The sequence below is a fragment of the Cavia porcellus genome, unplaced genomic scaffold (genome assembly GCF_034190915.1).
Source record: "Cavia porcellus strain 051 isolate PalLab524CR breed Dunkin Hartley unplaced genomic scaffold, mCavPor4.1 scaffold_27, whole genome shotgun sequence".
Classification (NCBI taxonomy): Eukaryota; Metazoa; Chordata; class Mammalia; order Rodentia; family Caviidae; genus Cavia; species Cavia porcellus.
This window is the reverse complement of record NW_026947510.1, coordinates 10,188,643-10,204,427: the sequence shown is the minus strand read 5'-3', so window position 1 is coordinate 10,204,427 and position 15,785 is coordinate 10,188,643. Positions and strand designations below refer to the sequence as shown.

General features: G+C 41.0%; 1 protein-coding gene across 2 annotated transcripts in view; it reads left to right on the top strand.

Moving 5' to 3' along the window:
* The window catches only part of Cubn (cubilin), a 254,814-nt gene extending 242,824 nt beyond the window's left edge, over nucleotides 1–11,990 (top strand). For both annotated transcript variants that reach the window (XM_063237874.1, XM_063237875.1), the window contains 6 exons: nucleotides 118–323; nucleotides 2,927–3,071; nucleotides 4,225–4,406; nucleotides 6,800–6,965; nucleotides 9,161–9,396; nucleotides 11,580–11,990. In XM_063237874.1, coding sequence (XP_063093944.1) covers nucleotides 118–323; nucleotides 2,927–3,071; nucleotides 4,225–4,406; nucleotides 6,800–6,965; nucleotides 9,161–9,396; nucleotides 11,580–11,687 — 1,043 coding nt within the window. In that variant the 3' untranslated portion in view covers nucleotides 11,688–11,990. The remainder of the gene's footprint in view (nucleotides 1–117; nucleotides 324–2,926; nucleotides 3,072–4,224; nucleotides 4,407–6,799; nucleotides 6,966–9,160; nucleotides 9,397–11,579) is intronic.
* Nucleotides 11,991–15,785: the final 3,795 nt, after the last annotated feature.

Sequence of the window (15,785 nt, the reverse complement as noted above, 5' to 3'; positions counted from 1 at the left end):
AGAATGATTCAAGGATGTCCCCTTTGTGCCAGCAGGGTAGGAAGGGCAGAACTGTAGGGACTGTGTGATGACACATGGGTAAATATCTCTTACATTGTTTCTTTCTTCCCTTCTCAGTGCCTTGCGGTGGAATGTATAATGCAACTCTGAATCCCCAAAATATCTCATCACCCTCTGTATTAAACGCCAGATTTCCATTTTTCACCTGTACTTGGGTCATTGAAGCCCCACGTCACCAGCAGGTCAAGATAACTGTGTGGGAATTACAGCTGCATGCGGAGGACTGTGCCCAGAACTACTTAGAGCTTCAGGACTCACGAGAGGTAACCATGACAGGCTGGACAACAGCCACAGCTAGTGTCTTTTTACTAATACTTGAAAAAACTACTTAATGTAACTAAGGCATGAGTAAATGAGTTCTCAAAGTCACTTATGTTTCTCAACTCCATTTGGGCACATTGTGAAATTTGAATTTGGTTTTATGAGTCAGGAGCTTTTCAGATACCTGCAGATTATCTAGGTGTCTTATTAAAACTTCACACTCCTGGGGCCACCTCTGACACTGACGCCCCTGCATAGCACCCATCAATTTGAATTTTTGATCAGCATCTCTACTGTTCTGGTAACAATAGCAGTGATCCATGTATTGGGACCATGTCTGTAGTTAGTGGGACCTGTGTGAAGAATTGAAAGAGTCTATTTGGAACATGGAAAAACCAGCTACAAGCCCATTAGGGTTCAGTCTTTCAGAGCTACAGTCATGGTAGTATAATAAGGGGAGGAAAAGAAGGAAGCGAGAAAGACTCAATTAAAAGAGGGAAAAAAAGAAGAAAATCTTAATTTCCTATTGGGTAAGTTGCTGAAAAATCTGTCAGGATATGAAAATGTGATGTTAACATAAGGCCTAAAAATTCGAACATAGCCATCAGATAGATAATTGGTAATGAAAGTGATGAGATTACCTGGCAAATTATGTAACACAGGGGCTCAGCATGGACACCTGCGAGAACACTCGTGAATACCTGCATTGCCATTGCAGTGTGGGGAGTGATTATCTTGCTCATTCCATGAATGTTATGCTCAAATCCCTGTGCACAGTCAATAGGAATCCCATCTGTCATGTTCTGAGTTCTCAGACTCCTGCTCATTGTAAAGTAGGGGTTGTCTGGTTCTCACAGTCCCTGGCTTTGGGGAAAACTCCAGTCTGTCTGACTCCAATGTGCAGGCTTCTGAGTAGATTAGAAGTTTTATACAAATCTTAGGCACTGGAATTAGTCTTGAGTTCCCGTGGTTGTCAAGATGCTTGGTTATCATTGTTCTACAGTTTAGTAGTTTTCAAAATAAAGCTATTCCCCAGTGGTAGCCTCAGCAGGAAAACTTACAGCCAAATAGACAAGACCTTTTGGATTGAAGCTCTTTCAGTTCATGAAGATTAAAGCAGAGTTTCATGCAGACCCCTCGGCAGGGCTCAATAAGGCAATTTGAAAATATGGCAGCTACTGGACTGCCTTACAATATGACCTAGTATTTGTCATGACTGAATAGGGACCTTCATCTAATAAAAGAAAGCACAGGCATTTTGGTTTGAATAGATAGAGAGGATAGAGAGAAACTGATGGATGAGTTGGAGAAACTGGCATTCTCAAGCTTTCCAAGAGTAGAAAGAGAATCGTAGTGGGATGATTGTGAAGGAATTATATGGTGTAGGCAGTAGAGCGGGCCTGCGATGGATGGATGGATGGCTACCATCGGGGTAGGCAACTACAGAAATGGAAGATGAACATCGCTGGTATTAAGAAGCTCAAAGTGAAGATGTTTAATGGTCTATTAAACTCAAACCTCCAAAGATTTAGAAGAAAATCAGAGAAATTACTGTGACCTAAAGTATCGCAAGTGTGTGATAAATAAAAGTGTGCAACCAAGAGGAAAGTAAATAAACATGGTGGGAAGGCGCAGGGAGCCTCTTTGGCCACATTTAGAGAATTACCTAGGAAGATGAGCTTTGCCAAATGGGTGGGTGCTTCAGTACGGAGTGCACAGAACACCCTACACATACTGCCACCAGCACCAGCAGCACCACTGCCGCCACCAGCAGCCCTGCCACCACTTTTACTCAATGAACTGTTGGCGGGATAGCGGGTGAGAAGACTCAGGTTTTGTGTAAGACTACAACATGGAAAGGCTGGTGTTGCATACAGGGAGTGGTTAACAGTGAAGCTCAGACTCAGAGGATACAACTGACAAAGTTAGGGAAAGGACCAGCAGCAGGAGACGGGGATAGAGGTGGGCCAGGAGCCGCCCTAACAGGAGTCTTGAAGCAGGGATGGAGCACAGGCCTTCAGTAGGTGTCCAAAAACAAAGGGTGTCAGAGACACTGACTTTGGTACAAGTTGGTTTGCCCCATGCTTTTGAGTGGGCATGACGGCTACCCAAGTGTAAGACAAGGGCCAAGCACCTCATTCTAGGGAATGCCAAAGCCACCAGATAGGTAGGCAGCAGAGTCTGGGACCAGGGAGCAGAGTCTGGGACAAGGGAGTGGTCTTGAGTTAGCTTTATGAGCTCAAGACTAGGGAAAGAGCTCATGCAGGGTACCTGCAGTGAGCCCAGGCAGCACTGCGTCTGCTCCGAACAAGCCCCAGCCCTTGGCAGCCTATGACAGGGCAGAGGCCAGTGGTGTGCAAGGAGGCAGCTGCCCACAGCTTCAGCGGAAATGCTGTCCCCTTACCGCCACCCCTCACTCCTCTGAGAAGGTGGCGTATCTGTCAGCCCCAAGGCCAACAGTGAGTCTTGTTGCGGAGTTCTTCCAACACTAGAGCTAGTCCCGTGGCTGGGGTGTTAAGTCAGACTTCTCTATGTGGTTTAATTTGGCTGTGGCTATTTGCTTCTGAAACCAAAGCTAACACAGTTTGCTTCCATTTCATTTCAGATCAGTGGAAACCTTAGAATTCTGTTCTGCAGGAGAAATACATCAGTGCCAGTGTTTTACTCCTCACTGAGCACTGCTATTGTTGTTTTCAAATCCGGTGACTTAAGCTCAAACTCCAGAGTGAGCTTCACCTATCAGATTGCAGGTGAGCCCTGGTACTTTAAGTCGTTCAAGGAAACCTACCAACTTCCAGTTATGGGGAGAAGTCACCCCAGTGACGAGGTTAGGGGTTGTGATGACAAATCATGTCCATTAGATAGAACTCTTAACCAGAACCTAAGCTGAATTTAGAAAATTACTAGCACTGGTTCCTGAAGAGATTAACTGTGTCTAATGCTAACTAAAATGTAATGCAGTTAATTTTAAAATGTACCACTTATTTTATTAATTATCCACTTGACTGCACGTAGGAGTCACCATCTATGTATTTAAAAAGCTTCACCAAGATAAAATACTTGTATCACACCTATTAAAAGTTTACAGTTCAAGGATTTTTAGTATATTCAAAAAATTGTATATCTATACATTGGGGAATTGTTTTATAAATGCAAAGTGCTGTAAAAGGATTACTTGGTTTTATAGCTGAGAAGTTTAAGTCTTGAAGAACACTTTATTTAATGTGTGTTTTGAAATTGGTTAAAAAACCCTTTGATCCAAACACATAATAAAAATATTTTGTTTGTACAAAAATTAGTAAAGAACAATGACTTTACAGCACTATAAACACAAATAATTCACCAAAGGACTTCCATTCTACAAAGCCCTGTCTGAGACCTACTCTTTATTTTTAAAACAGAGTAAACCAGGCATGGCGGTGCATACTTGTAATCTCAGCACCCTGGGAGCCTAAGGCAGGATGATACAAGTTTAAACCCAACATGGGCAACTTAGTGCATTAGAGACATTCCCTCTCAAAATGTGAAACTTTAAAAAGGACTGAGGATAAAGCTCCGTGTGAAGGCTCTAGGTTCAATCCCCAGTACCTCAAATATAAAAATTCACAAAATGGTCTAAATGTTCACCCCAGCACCTTGATAGGATCACAAGAATTCAAAGGATAATGGAGTCTTTTTCAGAGGAAGTTCGTGTATCTCATCTTTGCATGGGGGTGTTTATGTCAGCAACTGTATGTCACATCTCAGGTCTCTGTGACCTCAAAGGTAAAGAAGCAGGCTGGATTAGCTTTTTCCTAAAGTTTGCTCACATTTTATAGACTTTGAAAATTGTTCACTTCAGATTGAAAGACTACTAAGTATTTGGATGTATACATTAACTATGGACTTTTTTTTTTCTTTAAGATTGCAACAGACACTATGACCGGGGATTTGGCAGTCTAACGAGTCCTGGATGGCCAGGAAATTACTATGAACATTTGGATTGCACTGTTATCCTGTCAGCCCCACAGAACCACACCATCTCTCTCTTTTTCCATACTTTTGGCATCCAGAGCTCCACGGACTGTGTACATGATTTCTTGGAGGTGAAGTGCATTTGACTGTCGTGTAAATGAGTTAATGTGAGAGACGTTGGGTCTCTTAAAAGTATTGACTCTTTTCTCTCCTGTTGCTAATTCTCCATGTTGCTTATCCATTGCATCCATTTCTTTACCATTCTCTCTCTCCATAAACATAAACCAAATACCTCCTAGTCCAGGCTCTGGGAATCCAACAGAAGACAAAACATAGCTGGGGCTGAGAGGATATTTATAGTCTAAAAAGACAGGGAGAGGGCAGCAGGCAATCATAGCACATGAAAAAGGATAACACTGTCCATCTCCCAGGGACAGTGATTTAGTTTGGTGCAGCAATGGCTTCCTTTAGTGAGGGGATTATACTGAGTTCTGATCATAAGGACCAGAGAAAGCCCATGTGCAAGGTGTTGATTTTGGAGGGTGGCACTAACTTTGAAAGTGAGTTTTGTCTGTAGAAGAAACTGAATAATACTAAATAGCTTGCTGATTTCCCCGTGGTTACAGTCAGCGGGGCCACCTGCACTATCTTCTAAGGGTCTTTGAGCAAATGTCCTGCAAACTAAAATTAGTAATTTCATTTGACCCAATTATTCTTTTTCTAGCTATCCTCCTAAAGGACTTAAAGATATCATTTTAGAGTGATTCATAAACACCTGTGTTTATAGCATCACAATTCATAATAGCTAAATCATATAGCAACCTGTACATCCATAAGTAGATGAATGGAGTACAAAATGCAATATTTACACCCAATGGAGTACTCCTCTGCCATAAGTAAGGATCCATTTACATCATCTTGTAGACATATGAATGCACCTTGAGACCATAATGTTAAATGAAGTAAATCGGATGTACCAGTTTAAATATTGGATGGTTTCTTTTATACGAGAGATACAAAATACAAATAAAAGCAAAATAAAAGACAGATATAAAAAATAGGGAGATAGCTCTTTTGCAAAAGGGAAGGAGACCAAGAGATGGAGTAGGAGGACAGAGGAGGGAAGGGGATGTAGAAAGCATTCAGGTGAGCTATGCCCATGTACTAACTCCCACAATGAATGTAATCATTGTGTGCTACAAACACCTACTGGGAAAACAAAATCCATTGTGCAGCTGCAAGTGAGCTCCATTGTTGTCCATCTCTAGAGGATGCTGCTTTGGAGTAAGGCGTGTTTGCAGTCTGTCTGTCCTTCACCCAGCCACCCGCTTACTCCACCCCTCCCCGAGCACCCTGAGACAGCAGAGCCAAGCTCATGGCATGACTGTGAATACCCTGTGCCATCCACAGAGCTCCTGGGTGTCCGGTCTGCCCCTCACCACCTGCAGAGCTTACTCATGTGGAAGCGACAGAATAATCCAACAACAAGCAGAAGAACAGAACTGTTTTCTCTCACAGGCTGTGGGACTGGGGCGGGGGTGGCGTTGGTTCATATCAGCCCAGCCCAGAAAAATAGGCCCTGCAGCTCTTGAGCAGTTTTCTGACTTAGACAACTGGCAACTAGCCAAACTTTCAACTATGGACTGATTAAGGGAATGTGGGAACTTCTCAGTTGTTGACTATGTACATCAATGAAATCAGTACCCGACCTACTGAGCTGGTTCTAACCACACACTGCCCAGCCACAGTCCCAGCAGACACCTCAAGCATGCCCTTGGGAGTAGACCAAGGTTAGAGGACAGAACGTGGTTGAATTCACAGGGTGCTTATTCCAACCTTCCCCAACAGACTGACTCATTTCCTGTTTTTACACATCTCCTGCAGACTGTGAACTGAAAAGAAAAACTACACAGTCTCAGACTGTGTTCTTAAAATGCAGTTAATAGAAATCAGAAAGCTTTTGTCTTTCTCCCATACAGAAACCTTTGTTATGGACTTTATACATTTTGTACATTGTATTTTTTTTCCATAGTCCTTCTAGCGTGGAGTAACTTGGAATGAGACACACACACACACACACACACACACACACACTAATGAATAAAGTACAGTAGCTAATTAGAAACATCAAGCAATTTTGCTCCCCCCAACCTTTTTACATTCACTTTAATTACATCCTGTAAAATGCCTCATCCAAAAAGCTACAGAATAACAGCACTAACTGCAGCATAAAAATGTACCCTGGTGTTGTGATTACTGTAAGGAAAAGCTATTTTTGAATCCAAATGCTAATGGTTTTAATCTATAAATTGAATATTTTTCCCCTTTGCAAGTGAAAGTTACTTTTGTGTATATGTTCAGAATATTCTTTGTTCCTAAGTATGTAAAAATACAAGGCTTTTGGCAAAAAAACCAAAAACCTGGTTATTCAACTTCTCCATACCCTTATGTACAGTACTTGGTAAGTTGGAGAAGAAAGTGTGTCAGTAGTAACTAATGCCTCTGTTTTTTTTGTTTTTTAAAGATAAGAAATGGAAGTGACAGCACTTCTCCACTACTCGGAATGTATTGTGGAACTCTGCTACCAAACCCTATCTTCTCGCAGAGTAACACACTGTATCTACGGTTTAAGAGCGATGACACAATTTCTGGCCGTGGATATGAAATCACCTGGACTTCATCCTCTTCTGGTAAGATATCTGCACTTTGTAAGCTGTAGTAATATAGATGAGAAAAACATCAGATGGCCAATAGAAAAAGACAAAGCGACCTTATCTTTTCTGCCATCTCTTTGATGATATTCTGTTAAAATTAGGCATTTTTTTTTACAACAAAAGCACAGATTTTTAATTCTACATCTATTATTTCTATGTATAGAAAAGAATACATTTACATAAAAACTAGAAATGAGACTGAAAAATTTTAAATTCCTTTGTAAATTATGTTTGGTAAGCTTTTTGACTTTTGATCAACAAGGCAGTTGTCTTAAGAATTCAACGGAAAAAAAAAAAAAAAAAGACCCCAAAAGCAAATGCCTAACACTTCCTGTGTATATGTGAGCTGCTGTGTGCTCTGCATCCCTGTTGTTTCTCGGCAGTCCTGAAAGTTGCTTGCTTTCTCAGGATGTTATCTGCTTGCCTATTTGGTTTATTAAAGAGCTGGAGAAAATTTACATCATATCATTGTGTTTCACTTGTGAGGAGGAATGCCTTAATGAAAGGTCCCCAAACAGTTAAACACCTCCAAAGTAAAAATAATAGCAAGGAATCACTTTATACATGCCAAGAGGTAAGAAGGGGTCTGATCCAGAAGACAGTCCGGGATAATGAAATCTTTGTGTCTCAAGGAGGCTCAGAAATTTTCTCCAAGGCCCTCATTTTACAAATGAGGAAGTGAAACACCAAGTTACTGAGTTTCCCAGGATGCCCAGCTGCACTGCAGCGGAGGTGGAGCAGATGCCAGGCCAGGTGCTTTTGAGCCTCGCCAATTTCTTCTAGATCTTCATGGATATCCGGTAGCTCTGGAATTTAAAGGAATAAATAACACCAGTATCTAAAGATTTTTGCCTTTATCAACCCTAAACCTGTTATTATCCTAGTAGTGCAACAGCAAGGAGAAACACAAAACGACCCTCAGAATTTGGAGGCAGATTTATTTACATCAATGGGTACTAATTTGGATCATTCCAGAATATCAGGCCCTGATGTCCGGTGGTTTAGGGCTTCTATGGGATAAGCAAGCAGGAAGTACAGAGGCAGCATGGCTTGTCAGTTAGAGATTGGCTTATACAATGTGCATCACGGTGACCAGCCATTTCTGAGAGACAGAAGCAACAGGGACTGGAACAGGAACTATTACCTGGGCAACTAAGAACCTGAAGTACACTGGCTGGGGAGGCATTTTCTGTTAAGGTAAGGTCACTTTTATTGTAAAGTGATTTGCATCAAAAGCTACAATAGCAGCATCTCTGTTTGGCCCAGAATTTACTTTTTTTTTAAAATTTTTTTCCTTTTTATTGGTACTAGGGATCAAACTCATGACTGCGTGTTTGCAAGGCAGGTACTTATGCCACTGAGCTAAAGCCCCAGCCCCTCAGAATTTACTTTTAATTTCACCATCATTACCATCAACTCAGGCCACACAGTGTGCTCTGCACCAAGTTCCCATCGCAGCCCAGAAAGAATGGCCCTCATCAAGAAATCAGATAATAGCAAATGCTGGCCAGGCTGCGAGGAGGAGAAAGGAACCCATCTACCTTGTTAGTGGAAATCTAAACTAGTACAACCACTATGGAAATTAGTATAGAGATCCCTCCAAACACCAAAATTAGAAATTCCATTTGGCCTAGTTATTCTCCTTCTAGGTGTCCTCCCCAAAGAATTAAAGACATCATAGTCCAGTGATTCTTGCATAGCCATGTTCACAACAGCACAATTCCTAACAGCTAAATCTTGGTAGCAACCTATATGCCCATCACCAGACAAAGGAATAAAGAAAATGTGGTATTTACACACAATGGAGTGGTATTCTGCCATAAAAGGAGACATTTATAGGGAAATGGATGCGCCTTGCGACCATAATGTTGAGTGAAATAAATCAGACACACAAGTTTAAATATAGAGGTCGATCTTTCTCAAATAAGAAGGGGATGAAGAGATGGCAGGAGGGGAATGAACAAGGAATTAAGAGGAGGAGGTGACCAAGCTGAGGATCACAGCCCCAAAGCGAAGGCGCAGGACAGGGGTGTCTGCTCACAGGTGTTCTTGCATTGCCTCGTTCAGCTCGTCAATGAAATACACACTGTGTACTTGACCTCCACAAGCTTGAAAGCAGGCTTGTTGTTGAAGCTTCGCCCGCTCAAGCTCCCTGCTGCTCTTCCCTGCAGGCTGTGGTGGGATTCTGTATGGAGACAGCGGCTCCTTCACCAGCCCCGGCTACCCAGGCACCTACCCGAACGGCACTCACTGCGAGTGGGCCCTGACAGCTCCCTCGGGCAGGCCGGTGGTGGTCAGCTTCTACCTGGTCAGCATCGAGGACCCGGGAGACTGTGTGCACAACTATCTCCTGCTCCACAACGGGCCGGACGCTGCCTCTCCGTCCTCTGGCCCCTACTGCGGAGCGGTGAGTACCACGAGGGTACAGTCCCGTGTCTGGCTTTTAAAAACTTAAGGTAACTTAGATTTTAAAGGCAGACAGACACACGCAGGCACAAGCATTTAACAACTCCAGTTAACACTGTACTCGCTTTTTTTTTTGCTTTCTATCCTGGGGGCACGAGTGCCACCTGGTGGCCATGGTCTTCAGTTCTACTAAGGGCCCAAACCAAACTGCACCCGAATTCCCTGTGGAAACACTTACATGAGAGACTCCCAGTTCCCACCCAAAGCTGCACAGTCAGAGTTTCCAGGAGGAGAGTCATGGCAGGTTGCTTTCAAAAGCTCCAGAGGCGCTCATGGTGCACCTTCTGGTACTCAATACTTAGGTCTATTTCTATAGTGACTGTAGAGTATATAGAGACTAGAACTATTGACGATGTGGACACGTGGCTTCATTGCATTTCTACTTCTTGCTGAAATTCTTGGAAACGACAGGGACAAGTAGTTTGATTGATTTGGAAAGTTCTGATGTAGTAGCTCTTCCCCAAACATCAAGTTAGAATTTCATACTGACGTAAGGTACAGCATGCGCCCTTCCTACTTCTCATCTCAAAAGAGCTTAAGGAGCTGTCAAGGCCGATGTGGATGATGGTAAGGAGCTGTTTCTAATTATCCTGCTCATCCCTCACTTACCTTTTCCAATCAAAGTAGACAGAGAATTCTATTATTGCAAATCTAGAGAACTTTAAAAATACAACTCATTTGTAAACTGGATAAGTGTTATTTTCAGAAATAGCTGAAAATAATCCTATTTTTTAGGAAAATCTTGAGAATCCCTCTACTGTAGTCTTCTCAGCACCTTTCCTTGAGTGTATCTGCACATACGTGCACATTCTTATGCTCCGTGGTGGAATGTTTTTTTCACTTGTCAGCACACATATCAGAAACATCTGATCAGGCCAACAAAATCATGTATTTTTTCATTGTATCACCCATTGTCACTGGCCAACATGGGGGTCAGCCTAACTTGCTCAACAAAGCCCCTCTGTTTGGAAGTTTAGGCCATGTGGACCTTTCACTGCTACAGACAACGTGGCAACTATAGCTTCATACACAGATGATTGTGTGGGGAACCGTTAGGTATCACCTCACTGTTCACGCACAGGAGGCTATAGCCGAGATGCAGAATCCTAGATTTACAAGCTGCATCTTACATATTTAATTGAGACTTAGAAATCTTTCAACAGGGAGGCAGAGAGACAATTTTAACAGTGCCATTATTTTGTATTTGTGTAGTGTGTGTATGCGTGTGTGTGTTTTGGCTCACTGGATCCCCATGTGACAAGTCTTGTGAGGCGGGGATCTCAAGCACATCCTGGACCTTGTTAAGAAAAGGAAACCAAGGCACCAAGAAGGCCACTGCTGGCCATTTAAGCCAATGTCACATTAAACCCAAGTGTATAGCTAAATATGCCAGGTTTGTTAATCTGTTAGTTGTCACAGTATTTCTCCTGTTTTACATTTTCTTTTATAGATGTGGCCATTTGCACACATATAGTCCCCTCTCTGGTAAGCTGATGCAGGAGGCATGCTTGAATCCACAAGTTCAAGACCATCCTAAACAGCATATTGAGACTCCATCTCAGGAAAAAAAAAGTAGATGTAGTTTCATGAATGACAGTAATTGTATTTTTATTACTATTTCATAGTAATTATATTTTCCATAAATAAAAGGAATGACCAATTTCTTTAACATGCAAATGTTAATGAGTGTGAATGAAACACTGTAAAGCATAAAGGCAGTTTACATGAAGCAGTAGAAGACCTTCACATTGTGAGTGTAGATACACAACTGCGTGAGAAACTAAGGTGTTTCATGTTCCAATAAAATAAGTGTCTTTGTTCATAGGGAAAGCTTGTGTTACTTGCAGATTCAGAGTCAGAACATGTAGAAAATGCATGTTGTAGGATATTTTCATTACCCTCAAAAGAAACCCTAACCCATCTCTCCTCATACTCCACCCATTGAAATAGTGTTTTGTAAAGTATTGACAATAATTCATGCCAAGTTGACTTCTAGAAATGTATACAGGATTGCTATAAACCTTATAAAACTTTATGCAATGCTTGTTTTTTTTTTATCACATTTCGAGAAAACCATTCAAATTTTAAATACATGTAACTTGTTACTTCTTTTTTGACTTTTAGGACACGAATATAGCTCCTTTCATGGCTTCTTCAAATCGAGCCTTCATAATATTCCATGCTGAGTATGCAACACGTCCGTCTGCGTTCAAGTTAGTCTGGCACAGCTGAGGGAGCAAATCTGGGTTACTTGGGACTGTGGCTCTACCCAGGGGCCATCAGACGTCACATGGGACAGAACTCTACCATTCTTACCCTAGACCTTGCCTGGGCCACTGAGCATACATTGAACATCCATGATTTCCTCCAGAGAACACATGGAATCAACATTTACACATCTTTTGTACATGGACTTCCTTCTTTCACATGGATGTGTATATCATTCTTTCTTCTAGTATTTCGAACTGAAGTTTAAAATTTTTTTAAAGGTTCAAAAGTGATGTAAATTTAAAACAAATAAAAGTATGATTTTCATTGTGGGTGTCAGAGATTAATATTAAGTGTATAAAATGATGCTACACTAGTTTTCAACTAATTAACACAGTCTTTCACAGTAGTTCAATATAGAAGAGTCTGACATGAACTCCAAATTCTCTCTCATTGTGTCCTCTGTCTGCCTTGTGTGTTCCCTGGCGGTGCTGAGTCTTTCTACAGGAAGGACCCTGCTGTCTCTTGGTTACTGAATTTCTGTGTGTTCTTGTTTTTTGCTATCTACTACTCCATATCCCTAGAACATTTCCTCTGCTTTCCTTGGGCTTGACCTCTTCTCTACACTTCTAAATACTAACGATGCTTGCTTTTTCCTGTCTACTGTTTATAGTTTAGCTTGAAAGTTATTACCTGAATGTAGCTTCCCAAATCCCATATGCCAGAATTTCTCCCTTTTTTTGATGTTTTCATAGCAATTAACCTGTGTGTGTGTGTGTGTGTGTGTGTGTGTGTGTGTGTGTGTGTTAGTGAGAATCTGTGGTGCTGGTAATGGATGGTGCCATGCTAAACAGGCATTCAAGGGCTGCACCCCAGGCCCACTGTTTGTTAATCAAATTAACTGTGTATATCTCATCTCCCTTTTATAAACTGTGTGTTTTTGAGGACATGGTTCTTCAGTGTTCCCATAACTGTGAAATATGGAATGGGTTGCTTCTCAGTGACAAACTGCCACTATGATCCTGCTCTTCACCAATTTTGAGACATTCCAGACCACTGCAAGTAGTTAACTTGCAGCTACAGAGAGGTGGGACTAAATTGTGCTCATCGGGGTACAGATGCCAAGAAGAAAGGAAGACCATCATAAGGGAGAAGATATCCAAAATCAACTAAGCAGCAGCCTACAGAGCTTCCCAAATCCTCACAGACCCATTTATTTTCAAAATGTTACTAACCCTAATAACTAAAGATGTTTGCCTTTAAAATTTAACACTATACATTATTGAAATTGCTTCTCCCACCCTCCAAAGCAATGTATCCCTTAAAACTTTTTTAAAGAAAAATATAACCCTTAATTCCATCATAACATCATTGTTCAAATTTTGCTCTAAATTTTCCTCTTTTGTCTTTGCCAGTGCATAACATCATTATTTACACACCACTGAACTGTTACTGCATAAATGTTACACGTGTTACATTTATTACACTAAAATAATTTTTAATGCTTCTAGCATTGTTAGTTATACTTTAAAATCATACAGTATGTAAGTTATTATATGTATTGTAGTTAACAACTTCCTCTTCACATATTGTTTCATTTTTAGCCTATTACTATAACAGATGATCATTCAGCATGTACTTTTTGCTTAATTTAAAAAACATTTTATTTTGAAATAACCTCGCCTCACAGGAAGTTGTAAGGTCCGCACTACAGAAAGTTCATGTGCCTCTTTCACATAGTTTCCCCAGTTTTACATGATACGCTGTGACTTATTCCTATGAACAGATTTCCAGAGAAGTGGAAGATCTGTTGTCTTATATTGCTAAATTATTAGCTAAAAGGATCAGAAAATTTACATTTCTGGCACCAATTTAAGTTCTTCTGATGAAAAATTTTCAAGTAGAAGCTAAAAGTTATTTTTAAGCTGTTGCAGGTACTGTCTGTATGTAGGGCTAGTAGGTGTGGGATGAGAAGGTGGATGGGAAGTAATGGAACTGTGTTATCTGGCACTACAATCAGCATCTTCCACATAAAACTGTGTTTTGTCCTCTAAAACACAGCAAACAGCCCAATGAAACTAAATACTGTCCCCAGAGGGGGAAAATACATATAAAAGAAAGGATGAAAGAATCTACTCCAGTTATATACAACAATCAGTTTAGGTCTTCAGCTCAAACATAATAGGGCAACCAAGATTAGTTAATAACAGGAAGAATCCTAGAAGTTTGAAGTGGAAAGAACTAAACACCTGTGAGAAGGGACCTTTGAAGAAAGTAATTGAATAAACAGGAGGCATAAAAGCCATCATTGTCAGACAGATTTGAGAAAAGAGATCATTCATGAAACAAAAGCAAGATGCTAGTCAAGAAAGAAGAGTAGAGCCCTAATCCATAGAATTGGTGTCCTTGTGGGAAGAGGAAGCAACAGTGTCTACACAGGGAAAAAGCCATGTGAGGATCTGCAGAGTAGCAACTGTCTCCACATCAGGCAGAGCCCAGGAGAAATCAAACCTGGTGGCTTTTCATTTTGGGCTTCTAGCTTCCAGAATCTTGAGGAAATAAATTTCTATTGTTTTGGCCACTCAGCCTCTAGTATTTTATTGTAATAGTTCTACAATATTCACGAGGTGTCAGTGCTTTCAACCTTTGTAGTAAGGAATTTCTATCAGAAATGAATGGAACCAGACAAATTATCAATTTTGAAAAAGCTTTTCTGCTTTTAAAAAGCTAATGATTCAAGAAATGTATATATAATAGAATGTCAACTAGTAAACAGAGATGATATTAGAAAATAATAAATATTAATAAAAAAGATGAGAAAGGACTTTTTACATAATCCTGAAGTATCTCCTTTGCACATTACTATTAATTATGAAGGGGAAAATAGCAATTTTATGTCAGTGATTGGGGCTCACCTCACCAATTTCAGGGAAAAAACATCATCTTTACTTTGGGTATATGGAAAAAGGCCTCTTATTTTAGAGGTATTTTGTCAAATTTCATCACAAGGAAACCTCAGACAAATCCACTTTGAAGAACATTCTACAAACTATATGGCCTTTATTCACTGATAATATCTAGTTCAAGGATTAAGAAGGCTGAGGAGCTGTTGCAGAGTAAAGAAGACTGATGTAAGCATTGTATTTTCACTTGGAATGTTCCTTACACAAGAAATCTCGTATTTCACATTCTAAGGTACAGATCTTTCTTTCATCCCCCTGGTTCAGAGACTGGGTATGTGTGTCTCTGTGTTTGTCTGTTTCTCAACACCTACCTGTTCTTCTGTCTATCTTGGTGATACCAGGAGAAGGACTGTCTATCAGTTCTATTTTATGGTATGTAATTGACTCTAGGTACAAGTTTCAGTTGAGAGGACAGAATTTGTATTACTGTGTGATATGAATGGAACTGACTCAGGAAATACCAAGGCAGAGCCCAGTTTTGTCAGAATCCAAAACTTGATTGCTTTCTGAAAAGGAAATTGAAGACTTCGGTGATCCATAAATTTATGTTTCCCAGATATAAAAGTCAACTATGGCTTTTAAAGTGGTTTGGGTTTTACTTGTAACTTCTCCCCCCCTCCCGGGGGGGGGCGGGGGGAAAGGGATCCCAAGTGCTCAAGATCAAAGATCTGGTCCAAAAAATCTAGTAGCTTCTGACAAGAAACTTGGGGAGTTTCGAAAAACAGGATTTTGAGCTGAAACCTAGACAATACAGAGACCACGACTGACTTGTGGACTCCAGTAGCTCCTACTGGAAAAGGGTTCCTTCTAGGGTTAGAACTGATAAAGGCAAAATTGCAGAGAAGTTACTAACGACAGAAACTTCTGGTAGGTGGAGCTTCAGTTAATAAAACTCAACACAGAGATCCACTTCCTTGGCGATTTCCCGGACCCACCCTCAACTATGACTTTATTCCGGCCCAAGGCCAGCCAAACTTCCCCATTTCCGCCCTCAACACTTTAACCTTCCATCAATTAACTGAGCATGCGCCAATCTTGAGCCCCCAGCGTTTGTAGGTCTAAATGTTATTTTAAACCCCGGCGAGAGGAACTAACCCCGTTGTGGGGCGGAGTCTCGGAGCCGTATAAAAGACATGATTGGCTGGCCTCGGGGTTCACA